The following is a 16781-nucleotide window of genomic DNA, read 5'->3' on the forward strand; positions in this document are numbered from 1 at the left end:
AAAGAACATCAGATTTTATGTTAGGTTATTATTATTATAATTATTTTTTGCACTGTTTGAATAAATTCTCATTGTATTTCAAACTGTTTACCGTTGCTTTATTCTGGTTCACGTCCTTAAGTTGTTTCAAAACCAAAAAGTTTTTAGTAACAATTCTATAAAATTTAACTGAAACATTTAGCATTTTCATGCATTACTGAAAATAGGACACTGGGATAGCGACTAAAAAAATGAGCTAAATTAAGGGAAAACTTTATAAATGTGGGGGGGAAAAAGGAAAATCACTCAGTTTATCTCTAATTTGAAAAAACAGTTTTCACTCAAATAAGCTAAAAAGACGATATTAAATGTGCGATCTGCAATATTTTCCTGAGTATAAGTCGCAAAGGCAAAAATGTCTAATCAAGAAGAAGAAAACCATATATAAGTCGCTCTGGAGTATAAGTCGCACTTTTGGGAGAAAATTTCAAACAAATTTGCCAAACCAAGCGTAGTTAAAATAGAAAAATAAATTAAAAGAATAATACTAATCGTTAGGTCTGTATAAGAAATATATCAAAGTTTAGGAGGAAAACAATCAGATTCTTCTCCATGTTTGTTTTGGACGGCACTTCTTCTTCTGGCACTGTCAGAAGAAAATGCAACTCCCTCTAGAGGTTGTTAGAGGAAAGGACAACAGTTGTTTACTGGGAAAATAAGTATATGAGTTTATGTCTAAAAAAAAAAAAAAAAAACACACAGAAATAAGTTGGTTCTAAGTCGCACCCTTGGCTAAATGATGAAAATACTCCTTAAAATACGGTAATCAAGACTCACGTTGCTAAAAATGGAAATTTAAAACATCTAATTGAGTTGAATTATTTGTCTATTTCCAAATTAGCTGAAATTCATTAAGCTAATTAATGATGGAACCATGCTAAGTAAAGCTACACATATAAAGTTAAATGACCTCCAGCTCAAAAGGGGATCTAAAAACGTCTAAAAGGAAAAATCAAAATGTTAAATAATGAATTTATAGTATACAGTTGTTGTAAGAAAAAGTATATGAACCCTTTGGGAGGACTTCAAAATTCTGTACAAATGGACAGAAACCTCAATCTAAATCACAACGATGGAGAAAAACATTGCCAGTTTAAATCACACCAATGTATGTTTTATTGAACACAATTGTTTGTTCAGTTTCAGAATAAAACCAAATAATTACAAAGAGTTCACATATGTTCTTGTGTAGTTTAAAGTTCAAAATCACAAGCTTAGTCGTTCATGATAATTGTGCTTTTTAAGCTTTGCAATGATCAATTTCTTTGCATTATTTCAGAGTCGACTTCATTGAACCTTTTGAGTCTACATAATTCTGCTTTTTTATTTAAAATCCAAATATATATACTACTTTATTAAAATTGTGTTCAAATTTTCTTGTGTTACAGAAGATTTGATCAAAGATCAACTTGTTTGTCAGCTTAAGACCCATTCCTTAGCAACAAAATGACTTTTGTCACTTTGTATTTTTGTAAACCTTTTCTCAATGTTTCTACTGCTTATTTAATGTAATCAATTGGGTATTTTATTCCATATCAGCTTAGCTGTCTTTTGTTATTCCAGATAAAGACATTTTTTACTCTACAGAACCTTCAGCAGATAGAGAAGAAACATTTTAGCATTTAATCTAATCCGTTCATGTATTTACATTCTTCAGGGTTTTTAAAAATATTTTTGTAGGTTTTTTATGTTATTGATGCTGAAATACTGAAGGTTTTCCATTTTTGTCCAGGCTCTTTCATTGACAGTTTTTTATGGTTTCTCAGAAGCTCAAAATCTAAGTGTCCTCCTCTTTTAGCCAGGAGCATTTTAATCCCTGACAGTTTCTCTGGTGAAACTGGGCTCTGCTGCTGCCAGGTTGAGCTGAAACTGTACAGAAAACATACTTACAACCGAAGCAGAACTTTCCTAAATAATTCAGCAAAGCTGAAAGAGCCATAAACTCCTTGTTATCTGTGTTCTGGATTACCTTAACCTTGCTGCATTATGCATTAGTGAATAACTCCAGCTCAGATGATGCACGCTCCACTGTCTGCTACGGTTTTATGTATTAGAGAAACCAGAGAAGCTCATGGAATATTCAAGAGTTTCCCATGTGGTAAAAAATCCAGACCTCTCTATTATAGTTCAGCAGGACGCCGTCTCCTCACCTGACAGCCAGGCAGAGTGTCGCTCAGGATTATCCAGACTTTCCCTTTTCTGCCTGGGGAGGAATTTCTCTTACAGTGGCCTCTTTTGGGGAAATTATTACCTCACAAGTTTGGATGAGAGAGAAGAGATGACAGCACAGACCTCATGAAAGATCGGAGAAAGGTGCATCTGGAAAAAAGTGGTTTATGAAGGTAAAGTTATTGTTTTTGATGTCTGAGTTTGTCTCCAGCTCAGCTGCTGTTTGCATCCTGATAGTTTAAAAATACAATACATGTTCACTGTAGATTATAATTTCTATACATTAGCATCAATTTTAAGTTTATTTGTTTCATCTAAGGAAGCAGACTGTTTAATTCCAATGGTGCTTCTTCTTCACATAGTATTAATTCTGTGACCAGTGTGTTGATAGGTTTTTGACTCAAATGTTTTCACATTTTCTTCTCTTGAATGAGTCAAAAAATATTTTTATGAAGATGCCAAAATAAATAGAAAAAGAGTGAAAAAAGATGAAAAAAAAACCTGGATTTTATGCAGCAGTGATGACTGGTAAGTCATTTTCTTTGAATTCATGATGATTTCTTTATGTTCAGGGGTGGTCTTACCACTAGGTAAATGTAGGCGAATGCCTAGGGCCTCCACACACTTGGACCCCAAGCTGAACACTTAATGAAAGTATTTAAAATAAAAATTTCGCCCATTATTATATAATTTTATCATGAAAAAAACACCCTAGATCACTAAAATGGCAAAAGACTGATCATGTGGAAGTGTTACGTCCTCCCCCGTTCCTCTGCAACTATGGAATATTCCAGCCAACAGCAAATTAGCAAGCAGAGAATTCAGTTTTGATTTGCTTTGGGTGGGTGCACATGAGAGATGTATAGCCTACTAATAACACAATTAAAAAATGTGTCCACTAACCTGTTCTATAAATGCAAAATTAAAAATTTAATCCTAATAATCCTTTTACCCTTAAAATGACTGTTTTGTGTAATTCTTGTTCAATTTAAATGCAAGTTTTGCCTCAAGGCAGTTTTGAAATCATTAAATTTTTTATGTGCTTATCAAATAGGGCTGGGTATCGATTTTAATTTATATAAACAATTCGATTCACAAGAGCCTGAACCGATTTGATTCCGAAATGTACACATTTATACACATTTGTTTAGAAACACATGAATAATCTGCTATATGATTTGAATATATGTATATTAATCTGATACAGTTCAAATATAGTAAAATGTACTAATAATGAGATTGTTAATGGAATGTTACATGGATTCTCTAAAGAAAAAAATCTAACAAAAAAGTTCAGATCATTAACATTGTAAACATTGATCTGCTTCTCCTGAAGAGTGTTTTAGTTTGGCCACTAGGTGGCGATTGTGCTACAGCATTACAGCTTATTCTAAAAGAAGAAGATAGATAAAACGATATTTTTGACCACAAATGGTTAATTTAAGAAATATTTCCTTAAAAGAGTTTGGGAAATTAATGCCTGTAAGTTTATAAGGATGCTTAAGTCCACAATGTGTGTAGGGTTAGCATTAGCCGTCCTATGGGAAATTCCATTAAATGGTAGCATCAAGCTGGCGGACTTTAGCCTTATGTGATAAATTTATTTAGATTTTTATGAATAGATTATTGATCTATTAAGCTTAAATCGATTTAAATCAATTAATCAATTTTATTAGTCCAGCCTTAATATCAAAACATTCTGATTCTTGACATTGGATCTGTGTACTAGCAGACCAATGAAAAACCTAGATAAGGTTTACATACATATATATGTACACACAAACGTTGTAGGAGGCCCCGTTTTACTTTTCGCCTGGGCCCCCCAAACTGCTAAGTCCGCCACTGTTGATGCTGTCTGAGGTTTTTACAGTACTGCTGTAAGTGGTGATGGATTCACTCGCATCTGGAAAAGCCCGGATATTTGGCTTCCTTCTGACTTTAGGTTCATTCTCCACCTCCTGTTGAACGCTGTAAGGGCTTCCTCCCCAGAGCACAAACCCGATCCTTGACCCAGATGTACTGCCGCTTTAAGAAGCTCCATACCACCACTGTTCTCCCTTTTCCCACCAGCGAGTTTTTTTTTTCTCACTATGGCGAAGGAATAAACAAGCGGAGTAGAATGGGCGGCGGTGACCATGAACGCATCCCCCCGTGACTAACAGCACCTCGTAACAGTCCGCGTCTCAGCCGCGCGTGCTCTGGTATTTTGGCGAGCAGCTAGCTCACAGATGCGGTCATCAGGACGGCGATGAGAGGAGAGAGAACTGTTTTCCTGCGGACACTGAACGCCTCAGCCGGGGAAGAAGCCGGCGGCCGGGCTGGCTGTCGCCGCGGATGTTTCTGCTCGATTTAACGGCGACATCCAAAATGAACTAAAAGGACCACAGCCTCGCGACTCTTCGCTCACTAACACTTTAAAAAGACACAAACTTTGTGGGGTTTACCTCGCCTCTTTCCTGGTTTATTTAGTCCCTAAAAACGCGGTCAAAGATGTTGACGGGATCAAAAACCACGTTCAAAGTCAGACAAATGCTGCCGGACATCAAGGTAAGCTTACCGGAGACGTTAACTAGTCCCGGTGACTGAGTGGAGGCATCAAACTCCACTCAGTCACCGCGGTCACTAAACTAGCTTAGTGTTAGTCACTTTTTAATTACATTTTAATTCTTCGACCTGCTACTTTCAATTTTTCATTGTCTTTTTTAAATTATGGTTTAAAATGTCTTTATAGCATTCACGTTAATATAAAAATACTGTAATAATTTAAGTCTAATTCCTTTTAAAACTAAAAACAAACTAAAAAAACATTATTAATATAAAATAATAATAAACATTATTATTCCAAAAATCTATATTCATAGACCCACTCCGAAAGTAGCATGTTCTTGTAGCATTTTTCTGGCGATGGAGGACATTTATTTAAAAAAAAAAAAAGAAGAAGAAGAAGAAGCCTGTAGCAGTGACGTAGGTGCTACACTGGGCGGGGCCACACGCTCTCTGCTCAGCTCCATTCTGATACATCCACTTACGGACAAATAGATCCATGAACGTCTTGGTTTTCCTTATCCGAACTAGCACCTAGGTCAAAAATCTCAGTTGGATAGCTCCAATATTGCTCACCAATTTTGTTGCACCGCTAATGTTAGCTTGAGGGTGTTGGGGGGTGTAAGCTATTAGGAGTGTAAACAAAAGGATGATGGGAAGTGGGGCGCCAACTCGGAGGCGAATTTCTGATGATCTGCTGATTTAGCCATCAAACAAGTCTGTTCTGTTTTTGGGGATACTGTAGTATGAATATATTCGCAGTAAACTCACATCACAGTGACCCCTCCCACTGGCGCTCAAACAGGAAGTGCCCTGGGCACCAAGAAGCCAAATTATACTATGCAAGTTTGATCTATTAGATGCCTCAATAAAAGTATGTGGTCTCAACTTTTGAAACATTAGATCAACAGATTTCGTGTAGCCCGTTTTCAAGCTCACTCTTGATTGGAGGAAGTGGTTGCTATAGAAACGCAGCCTCGGATTAACTCGGACCATTCATTGCACACTGACGATTTCTGGTTTCAACACGGAGATGTCCGTATGGCAAAAACAATCGCAGTGAAATTTACATCATTTTGTTGGAGCCAGAAGTAAGTCGTTTTCTATGTGTGATGTCACACTCACTCTGTCCAGTTCTCTTAAACAATCAGTGGTTTGACTGCTGAGATTTCTTATGCTAATTTGGAGTTTAGCTAATATTCTAACAACCTGCTAACATCTTTGGCTAATTTGTTATCGACTGAGGTTTTTATAGGCTAATTTAGCTTAAATTTTAGCAACAGGCTAACTTTTTATTTATTTATTTGGTTTACGGAGGAATTTTAGACTATCTTGGAATTCAGCTAATATTGAAGCAACAAGCCAGCTTTTTTTCTTTTTTTTTGGCTAATTTGGCATCTTCTAATGTTTTTTGGGCTAATTTGGAGTTTAACTCATCTTTAAGCAACACACTAAATATTTTTGCAAAATTGGAATGTATTAGGGATTTCTAAGCAATTTTACTACAATTCTTTTTCAGAAATTTAGGTCAACTTCAGCGCTTTTTCATAGTTTTTTAACAAAACCCTTCAGCAATTATAGTAAATTGCATCACCATTTTCATCAAAAATCTTTAGCATTTATTTTCAGCAAAAAGCATTCACGCTAGGATTATCACACGTAATACAACTTTTCTAGTTGGAATTATGTTATTGCGTAAACCGTTGACGAGTTACAGTAAAATCAGAGTTTAGAAGCACTTGACTTGATGTGCCTCAAAGCTTTTCTAGTTATTGGTGGATAGAGCAAAATAGTGTGTAGCGTCATCCACTTTGTGAGAAGTATAAAACAGGAACTGTGTGTTAAATGTTTGGATTTGTAAACTCTGTCATAAATTGTTTGTTATTCCTAAAAATACAGACGTTTAAAAAAGTATTATTCTAGTGTCAGGTGGTTCTAAGACCCAGTACTGTAGAATCATCCAAAACATCAGTTTCCTTAATCCAAGTCACATGACCTTACATTTGACGGGTTTAAAGGATGGGAGCTTGATGTTCTTAACAGCTGAGAAACCTTGTTTTTTGAAAGGGTCAAACGTTTCTTCTCTTTGGCGTTAAAACCAAACAGAAGTGGTGTCACCATCCAAATGGCGGAGCCTTGAAGAAGACGGTGTAACCGTTGTGTTTGTTGCTCCCGTCTGATTGACGGTGTGCATAATTACAGTCCCTGTTATTGGCGGCACGCCTAATTAAGTCGAGGGGCGGGGATTCCTAATCCGCCCTGGTAGCGGGGGTCTGCTTCATCGGGGCCTGAAGTGTGGGGACATCGTTCATCTTGACAACTCAAGCTGCTTTTGTTTAGGATTACATGGCACTGACATGGCGTGAAATGTTAGTTCGACGCCTTTATTCATTAGCCTGGTTCACGGCGCAGCTCTGAACGTGTCGGGGTTGAAGCGGCTGCACTGCCAGGTTTTTTTTTTTCTTTTTGTCTGTGCTTGGATATTTTCAGCAGCCGCAGGGGAAAACGGTAACAGATGTATTCTTCCCCTAAGGCAAGGCTTGTATGTGGAGTTGGGGGGAGGATGTGCGTTTTCCAACATCTGGGAGTTACCATGGAGATGGCGGTGGGATGGCTTGGGAAGTTTGAATATGATTATTAGAATCCCGTCGTGGGTTTCAGGATGAAAGTGTGTCCGATGCTGGGGGATGAAGGCGTGCAGCAGCAGGCTGGGGAGGGCTGATGAGATGCAGAGCCCCCCCCCCCACACACACACACACACAGACTGATGAGGCTGAGGCTCATCCTGGCCTTTCTCTGCTTTGCTGCATAATTCCTCTTTCATCTGAGGGTTTTTTTAGGGATACATTTTCCCCACAATTCGGTTCAAAACTGAATTTTTAGGTCATAATTTTGTTTTGATATATGATTTTATTTTACAAAAAAACATACATAAAAATTCAGAAAATTTGCTTATATGGAGGTAACAAAGAAGAAAAAAAAACTTAATTTGTCTCATACTAAGCCTGGTAGTAAAACAACAAATCCTTAGTAAATAGTTTGATACTTACAATGTAAACACACTGGTTTCCAGTAAGGATGTAGGGAAAATTGTTTGATAAATCGCAATATTTCTTTTGGTGATGCTTCCTAAAATGCTCGTTCAGAACATCACTGCTTGTACTTTTGGTATTCCAAAAGTTTATATTTTTAAACATATTGAGCAGAATGTGCCCCATAGGAAATGAATGAGAAATTGCTCAAATCCTTCAAAAACTGTAAACTTTGAAACATGTGAACTTCTGCATTCTTTCAGCTAGAGACACCATTCAAACTTTAAAATGTTCAGCAACTACTGGGTTTTCAAGTTAATTTGGAGTTTAGCTAAAGTTTTAGCATCATGCTAGCTGATTTTGGCAAAATTATATATTTTTTCGCCATTTTTTTATGATAGTTTGAAGTTTAGCTAATATGTTAGCATTGTGCTAGTTGTCTTGGCAAAATTATACATACATTTTTCCAGTTCTTTAGGATAATTTGGAGTTTTGCTAATATTTTAGCATTATGCTAGCTGTTTTGGCAAAATTTTGCATTTTTCTCGATTTTTGGCTAATTTGGCATTTAGCTAATATTTTAGCAAGCTTTCGTCTTCAGCATTTTCAGCTATTAGTTTACAGCATTCACACTAGCATTTTCACAGGTAAAGCCATATATCTTGTATTGATTTTTAATGCTGATGATATTCATTTTTTTTCTTTATGAGCGTCCTTCAACGCCTTACTTTTGTTTTTCATCTAAACCCCTTTGGGATATATATATATATCGCAGTACATATTGTATTGTATCGTAAGACGCATATCGTGATACGTATCGTATCATCGGGCTCTTACCAATACACTCTCCTGGCATCCAGTAGGGATGTAACAAATCCCTTTTTTTATGATTAAGTTTAAAGTCCAAATCCGATCATTTGATCTATTGTAAAAACGTTCTTAGTTGTCTTTTAATTTGGTTTATGTCAAAAAACTGTTGTTTTCTTGGACTGTAGGTCATTAGAAATTCTCCTCCAAGTTATGGGCGGGACTCTTGTGCGGGATAAGCTTCCTGACATCCTTTTGTTTACACTCTCTCCCTCTAGCTTACAGCCCCTCACACCTCCCCCCAAAATTAGCGGTGCAACAGAAAGGGCGAGCAAATTTTGAGCTAACCAGCTGCTCAGTTTTGAGCAGTTTACACAATTTGTCTGTGAGCAGAGCAGGAAGCTTGTGGCCCGCTCAGTGTTGAACCTACGTAACGCTACAAGCTTTTTTTGTCTGTTCCTGATTCACAGGAATTTTTTTGTTTTTAGGATTTTTATTTAATGTTTATTTTCATTCTTATTCAGTGAAAGGAAAAACATACAATACAACATTGAGTTGTAATCTCAAACATGATGGGAAAAAAATGAATATGGGACAGAAAATAGAAAAACTTCTATTGTCTGCTCCTTTTAACAAATAAATCAGTCAGTTAGAAAGAAAAACACAAAAATTCTGCTTATTTAGGACTTGAATAAAGAAATACTCAAATGCAATCTTAAGCTTCCTTTTGTTTTTGTATCAGAAAAAGGCAACAGAAACGTGTAGAAACACCGTTTTTATTGTAGTGGGTCTTTAATGGTGTAACATACGGTTTGGTTTTCAACCCATAATTGTAGTTTCTCTTTTGTTATCCAGTTTTTGGTACATTTAGATGGAACTGACAGACCAGACGACTAAAGCCATGGCCGTGTTAGACCGGAGTGTCGTGGGTGTTTTTGAACCAGCAGAGCTGAGTGTTTTTAACAAATGAAAACAGAGACGTACGGGCGCACAGACCTAAAGCTTTATGGGTTTTCAGGCTCTTTCTGGCTGCCCCCATCCTCTCTAGTCTTCTCTATATCAGCGTCCAGCTTTGAAACAGTCGACATGAAAGGCAAACAGCACAAAGCCCAGCAGAAGCAGCTTTGCCTAAAGAGGATCAATCGAGCCCTCAGAGTGACAGAAAAATCCCTCTCTCACAGAAGCCGTTTCAGCGGAGTAGCAGCGCTGCTGAAACGGAGCAGAACAATGGGCTCCTGGTAAAATCAGGGGCAGATTTATGGCTCTGTCGGGGGGTTCATTGATGTGACGCTCGGTGATAATTAACCAGCAGCTCTGAAGGAAAGCTCTGTCCATCACGGTCTGCTCTGAATGTGTAATGACTCCACTGATCTTTCTCACGGGAGTTGCATTGTGTGATCAGCGCCGGGTTTTCTTCAGCTCAGACTCTGTTAGTGATCCTGCAAGGACGTGTAAACATCCACGCTATCAGGAAGAGGCGGTGCTGGAAACAGGAATCTCTCACTGTGTCAGAGATGCAAACTTTCAGACTTCAGGACTCGGGCAGGTCAGACCTCAGCCACAGACTTGTTGTCAAATCAGATAGTGAGATGTGAGAGCAGATCTGTGGGAGTCAGAGGCTCTGATGCTGTCTTCATCTTTAATGACTGATCCAGGAGATAACATTGATTGATCTTGTTTATTTCAAGCACAGATTGTGGAAAGAGATTGTGGACAATGCAGGAATAAAAACAAAGATTTTTCAAACTCCTTACTTAAATAATGAAATCCACTGATTAAAGAATAAAAAAAAAACACAAAGAAAGACACACTTATGTCACATTTGTATGGGGTCATATCTGCTTAAAGTGAATGAAAAAACAGAATAAGTTTTTCTTCATTCCTACTTGCCTATTAGCAAACATAAAAAATATTTTTCTGAATTTTATTATTTTTTATTTTTAGCAGACAAATCTTCTATTGAGCCAAAACAAAACCGTCTCCCAAAAATTGAGATTTAAACCGCTGCATTCCTAGATGACACTGGTTTATTTCTGATTTTACTGAACTCAGTTTTTTGCAGGCAGCATCTGTCAAATCTGATTATAATAATGAAAAAAAACTTGAGGATTTTGTTCAGGATTTTTCTGTATTATTTACACATATTGATAAACATTCCCCACTTTATTTAGTAATGTGCATTCCATTTTCTAAATCAAATGCAAAGAAATGATCATCCACAGTGCAGCAGAATACCTTTTATTTTTTTTAAATATTAAGCAATATGATCTCAAATGAAGACCAACTGAGGATACTGTTGCCATGGTTACAGGGTAACAGTAGACAGAACCTGTAAAAAACTTTCCTTTTAACTACTCTTTGAAGAAAAATCTAGTTTCCAGCTGGTGCATTCCACAGTCTGGTCCTTTGGAGATCATCTCCTCCGAACAAGTGTCCTTAAGCGTTGTTAAGATTCTGTCAAATGACATGTTATCCATGCTGGTCTTTAAAGATGGAGGAGAAAAGACTGGAACTCACCTGTCTTGTGTCTCAAAACGATCAATACGTCACATAGCATGACTGTAGTGATATTGTGGACGATGTAAATCTGTATTTCTGGGGAAAATTAGCATCTTCTTACAATGAAGCATCATAAAAATGACAGCACAAGGATCACAAAAATGCCACGTTATTATGGCGTGACCTCACACCCATACTCCGCCTGTCATTGTGGTAAAGTAGGACAACAACATTGGAGTCACAGGAGAGTTCAGGGTGGGGCAGGAAGCCCGGGTCACGCCACCCCCCTTTCATCTTTAATTGTCTTTTCTAAGAAAACCAGGATCTGCCAGTTTTCTACGCAGCACTTCCAGCTTTATGATCAGTGTTAAAGCGCAGGAGCGAGGAGAACATGAGGTTTCACTTTGTGGCAGCCCTCACACGCCACGGACGCCATCGCCAACGGCTGTCACCAAACGTTCGCTTCTCAGCTGAAGATCCGTCACAGGAAGTCAGACTTCTGCTGTGGGACTTTTGTGTCTGACGGAGCAGGAAGAGGCGTTGACATGCTAAAACTGGTAACACGAATGGCATTAAAGCACCTGCTCTTCACTACTGAAAGGTTTCAAATTTAGAGGCTTTTAAAAGAGGTCCAATTTATTTTTCTTTATTCTAAATGTTGCTGTGCTTCTCATAGAAATACATTTTAATTCAAGTTTGGTGAAATGGAGCCAAACTCTTTTCTGTTTTCTTCACAAAGGGAAGCAGTAAAGAGAATTTGGGAATAATCCTTTGCCTGATTATGGAGGAGCTGATCGCAGCAGCTACTGATTAAAAATTTATCTTAAAAATCTTCACTTTATCAAAGATTTATGGGTAATTTTAACCTGCGGTTGAATCCAGTTCAGCAGTTATGCACCAAAATCGGTTCAAAGTCCTCCAATGACAAATTTTTTATTAAAAAAACATTCCCAGTAGTCTTTAAGTTATGATAATGACGTTTTTAAGCAAAATCCCTCAACCTAAATGTCTTAAAAAGCCATTTTTCATGTTGATCTGAAGCCTCTGTTTCCAAAATATCCTCTAAGGCTTTCCGACTTTAACAGTTTTCTGGGTTTGTTTGGTCCTCTTTATTTTCCAGGTCAGTGCTTTAAAATCTTCAGTTCCTGCTTCAGAACATCCAGCTTTTTTGTAAGACACAGAGCTCCAGTTTTTTTCCTAGAATACACAACTCTTCCCTGTTTTGCCAACGTGCCGTCCGTTTCCTTCCAGGTCGATGTCAGACACCCTGCTGTGTGTTTTCCGTGTTTACAAGAGGAAATCTAAAACAGAATAAAAACAAACCTGCTGCTTTGCATGTCCTAATTTGAACAATGGCTGTCAATATCAAAACCTCCTCCTCCCCAAAAATACACTTTTTCCTCTTCCTCGTGAGTTTGGCCTGTGGTTACTGCAGTAGTCTGGATGCCATTACCGGGGAAACCGTGAGCAATGGAAACAGCAATAATCCTCCGCTACTGAGGATGGAAGGCAATGAAAGTAGAAATAATGGTGACTTAAAGCCGCACAACGAACAGGAGTGCGAACAGTCAGCAGAAAGACTGCAGACGTGGTTTTGGGATTCACTCCCAGTCACGGCTGCTGTTCTTACATCTGAATGTCAGAGGATTTTGTCCTCATGTGCACCCAAGTCCACAGAGAGGAACAGAGGAATTCCTCGTAATGTGAATGTAACAAGAGATCCAAGTCCCTTTGGATCCCTTTAAGAGGCAGAAGGAATTCAGCTGCGGGTTTCTGTGGGTGTTGGAGAACAGACCTTCACCGTGTAGCTGTGCTGGCTCGTTTTTTTGAGTCCAGTTTAATTCAGGGGCGTCAAACTCAATCGCACAAGGGATAAACACTCATTGAACACTAAAGTTTTAAAACTTTAACTTTTTAACATAATTTTGGACTAGATTACCTCTGTTAATGCTAGTTTGAATGCTTTAAGCTGCAATTGGCAGCTGAAGATGCTAGTGCTGATAGCTAAAGAGGCTGAAATAGGTAGCTGAAAATGCTGAAGCTGATAGCCAGCTAAAATATTAGCTAAATGCTAAATTAGCCAAAAAAACAAACAAAAAGGAACTTAGGTTAGCCAAAACGGCTAGCATGTGGCTGAAAAAATAGATACATTTCACAATAGCCTAAAAAAACTGAAAGTAAGGCTGAATTAGCCAAAACAGCTAGTATGAAAATATTAGCTTAACTCCAAAACATCCTAAAAAATTTTTAAAAAGAAGGCTAAATTAGCAAAATTTCAGCTAGCATGTAGCTAAAATATTAGCTTAACTCCAAATTAGCCTTAAAAAAGTTAAAAAGAAAAGGCAAAATTAGCAAAAACAGCTAGTATGTAAATATTAGCTATACTCCAAAACAGCCTAAAAAAATAAAAAAGAAGGCTAAATTAGCAATATTTTAGCTAGCATGTAGCTAAAATATTAGCTAAACTCAAGAACAGCCTAAAAAAACGAAAAACAAAAATGAAATTAACCAAAACAGCTAGCGTGTAAGTATTAGCTAATTCCAATACAGCCAAAAAAACACCTTTAAAAAGAAAAGTCTGAATTAGTCAGAACAGCTAGCATGTAGCTGAAGCGTTAGCTAAACTCTAAAATAGCCTAAACAGTCCAAAAAGCTAGCATAATGCCAATTTATAAAACTGTAACTTTTTAACATGATTATTATTAATAAAATTGGATGAATATCATTCCAGAATAAATCCGCTTAAACCTTAAATAACTGTCAATATTTTCCTCTCCATATACATATATTTGGTCAAAATATACAAGTTATAAATGAGCGTAAGATATCATCGGGCCATTAATAACAATAAAATAAAATGATCTGGAGGGCCGGATCCGGCCCCCGGGCCTCGACTGACACATGTGGTTTAATTCCACACCAACTGAGTGGATTTATCTGAGAAGTCTTATTTTCCAAGCCTGCGGAAAGTGAAAGTGCAGAACCTGCAGGTTTGTGCAGTGAAAACAGCCGTAAACGGGCGTAGCTGTGCAGTATTTTCATGGGCAGAGTCCAGCAGCCATAACACAGACTAAAAGGATCCATTGTTGCCGTTCGCACTCAAAAGCTCGCTTGTGTTGGGAACAATGCCGAGGCCCTAAACTCAAACTGCAATTAATGGTTTCTCTGTGGTCAGAAGTGCTGATTTAAAGCTAGTCTGTATAACCAGGCGAGCTCTCCTGGCGCACCATGATATTTCAATCTGAACGGCCTCCATGGGGGTGTTGGTAATGAAGTTAAGTGGAAGCATATGTGCCACTCGCTGATTATAAAAGGCCTGTGTGGTTCTGTTGGGTTTGGTTTCTGCTACAGACCGGTGACGCTCACGTTTAGTCATAATCCAGAAGGAAAACAGGGAAATCACAGTCTGAAAGCACCATCCACTGAAAGAAAAAAACAAACTTTTAAAAGTTTGTTTTTTTCTGTTTTTATTAAACAGTGTTTTTTTTTTATTATTTCTTTTCTTTTTTTAATTAAATTTCAATTTCTGATCCTCCACGAGTCCAAAACTCAAACATCTTCTGTTTGTCTTGAAGGAGAGGATGCTGAGTCAGAGCGGCGTCACGGCGCGGAGTCGGGACATGTTTGGGCTTCGCTGTCTGCCAGGTGAGCCCGAAAGAGGAACTTTTACACTTTTTCTGTAGCTTTGACAGCAAAATCTGTTTTCACAAAAGGTATATTTACTAAAAAATATATTCAAAAAGTGATCCCACAAATGATTATTATCATAGTTGACTAATCACCGATTATTTTTTCCGATTAGTCGACTAATCGGGTCATTCACAAAGTGTATGTAAAGCACACATCAATAGCTTTAGACAGCTAAAAACTAGATATATAGCATTACCTGTGATAATGCTAGTGTTAATGCTGTAAGCTGAATTTATCCGCTGAAGATGCTGAAATTGATAGCTAAAAACAGTGAAGTTGAAAGCTGAAAAAGCTGAAGCTGATAGCCAACTAAAATATTAGTTAAATGCCAAATTAGCCTAAAAAAAACTACAAAAAAAACCTAAATTAGGCAAAACAGCTAACATGCAGCTGAAATATTAGCTAAACTAGAAAAAAAACTACATTAGCTATTTTGGCTAATTTATTTTTTATGCTGTTTTGGAGTTTAGCTAATATTTCAGTTATATGCTGGCTGTTTTGGCTGACTTAAGCTTTTTAAAATTTTTTAGGCTGTTTTGGAATTTTGTTAATGCCTCAGCTACATGCTAGCTATTTTGGCTAATTTAGGTTTTTTTTTTATTTTGTAGGCTATTTTGGAGTTTTGCCAATATTTTAGCTTCATGCTAGCTATTTGGGCTAAATTCATTTTTTTGTTTGTTTTTTCGTATTTTTTGGAGTTTAGCTAATATTTCAGCAACATGCTAGCTGTTTTGGCTAATTTAGTCTTTTTTTGTTTTTTAGGCTAATTTGGAGTTTTGCTAATATTTTAGCTTCATACTAGCTGTTTTAGGCTTTTTTATTTTTGCATTTAATTAATATTTTATCTGGCTATCAGCTTCAGCTATCAATTTCAGCATTTTCAGCTATCAGCACTAGCATCTTCAGTGGCCAAATTCCGTTTACAGCATTCACACTAGCATCATCACAGGTAATCCTAGTGTGAACATCTATAGTTTTTAGTTAGTTTAAAGCTAATGATGGTTAAGATAATTGACCTGATTAGTCGACTAATAGGAAGAAATAATTGGTGTTGAGTTGACTATTAAAATCATCGTTTGTGGCAGCACTATTAACTACTGGGTATATCTGTTTAAGCAAGTATGAAAATGTCAACTTTTTACCATAAAATGTTCACAGTCTAAGTTTAAAAGAGGCTGATAATAAAGAAAAGATGACTTAGCATTCTAGCAGCATTTAAACTCATCACTTACACACAAATCGTTTCTTTCTTTGAGACGTGAAAGGAGTCTCACCTTAAATTTGTGCGTAATTTTCAAAGATTTGTGTTTCAAGCTGTTGTCATTTTAAGTTTTGTGTGTGTAATTTTATTTTGTATTCTTCTTTTTTTCATATTTTTTGGTACTAAGCACAAAAAATATTGTATGAGCTGCAAAATCAAGAAACGCTTATCCACAAATCCGATGTTGCACACAAATCAAATATTTCGCTCACACAAATCAGGGTGAATCTGTTTTTTCTCCATAGAGACTGAAGTTCTGATGTTTGCAATAAATATTCAAGAAAAGTCGAGATCAAAACCTGAAATGTTATTCCATACTATGAGTAAAATTTGTGCACAGGAGAGTTGGTGCTGCTTTGATTGACAGAAGTCCGTCAAATCTTTGGCACTAAATCATTGTTTTCCAACATCTTCAGTTGTAACTTTGATGTCATTTCCTGCTAAGATTTGGGCGACCAAACTGTGCTTTCCTCCGTCCTTTCTCCATGACGACATATTTTACTTTTTCTTTGCCACTTTGGTAAACTTTGCATCATATTTTGTGCATTTCAGAGTTTGGTCTCTTTGTTCCGAAGTGAACAAATCTCCAGCTGCTTTTGGCACTCGTTCTTGGAACAATCACGCATGTATGCGAAGGACGGAGGAGTGTTTGTGGAGCCGATGCTTCTGTAATCTTTTATATAGATCAACCTCGCCTCCAGCACTCCCCTTCTGTCTGTTTGCGTCAATTAGCCCGCCCG

At 37.3% G+C, this 16781-nt stretch overlaps 1 protein-coding gene across 1 annotated transcript in view; it reads left to right on the top strand.

Moving 5' to 3' along the window:
* The first annotated feature begins 4191 nt into the window (after positions 1-4191).
* mtmr11 (myotubularin related protein 11) overlaps positions 4192-16781 on the top strand; it is a 42952-nt gene continuing 30362 nt past the window's right edge. The window contains exons 1-2 of the mRNA XM_024258205.2: positions 4192-4755; positions 14666-14735. Coding sequence (XP_024113973.1) covers positions 4699-4755; positions 14666-14735 — 127 coding nt within the window. The 5' untranslated portion in view covers positions 4192-4698. The remainder of the gene's footprint in view (positions 4756-14665; positions 14736-16781) is intronic.

The sequence above is a fragment of the Oryzias melastigma genome, linkage group LG16, assembly GCF_002922805.2.
Source record: "Oryzias melastigma strain HK-1 linkage group LG16, ASM292280v2, whole genome shotgun sequence".
Classification (NCBI taxonomy): domain Eukaryota; kingdom Metazoa; phylum Chordata; class Actinopteri; order Beloniformes; family Adrianichthyidae; genus Oryzias; species Oryzias melastigma.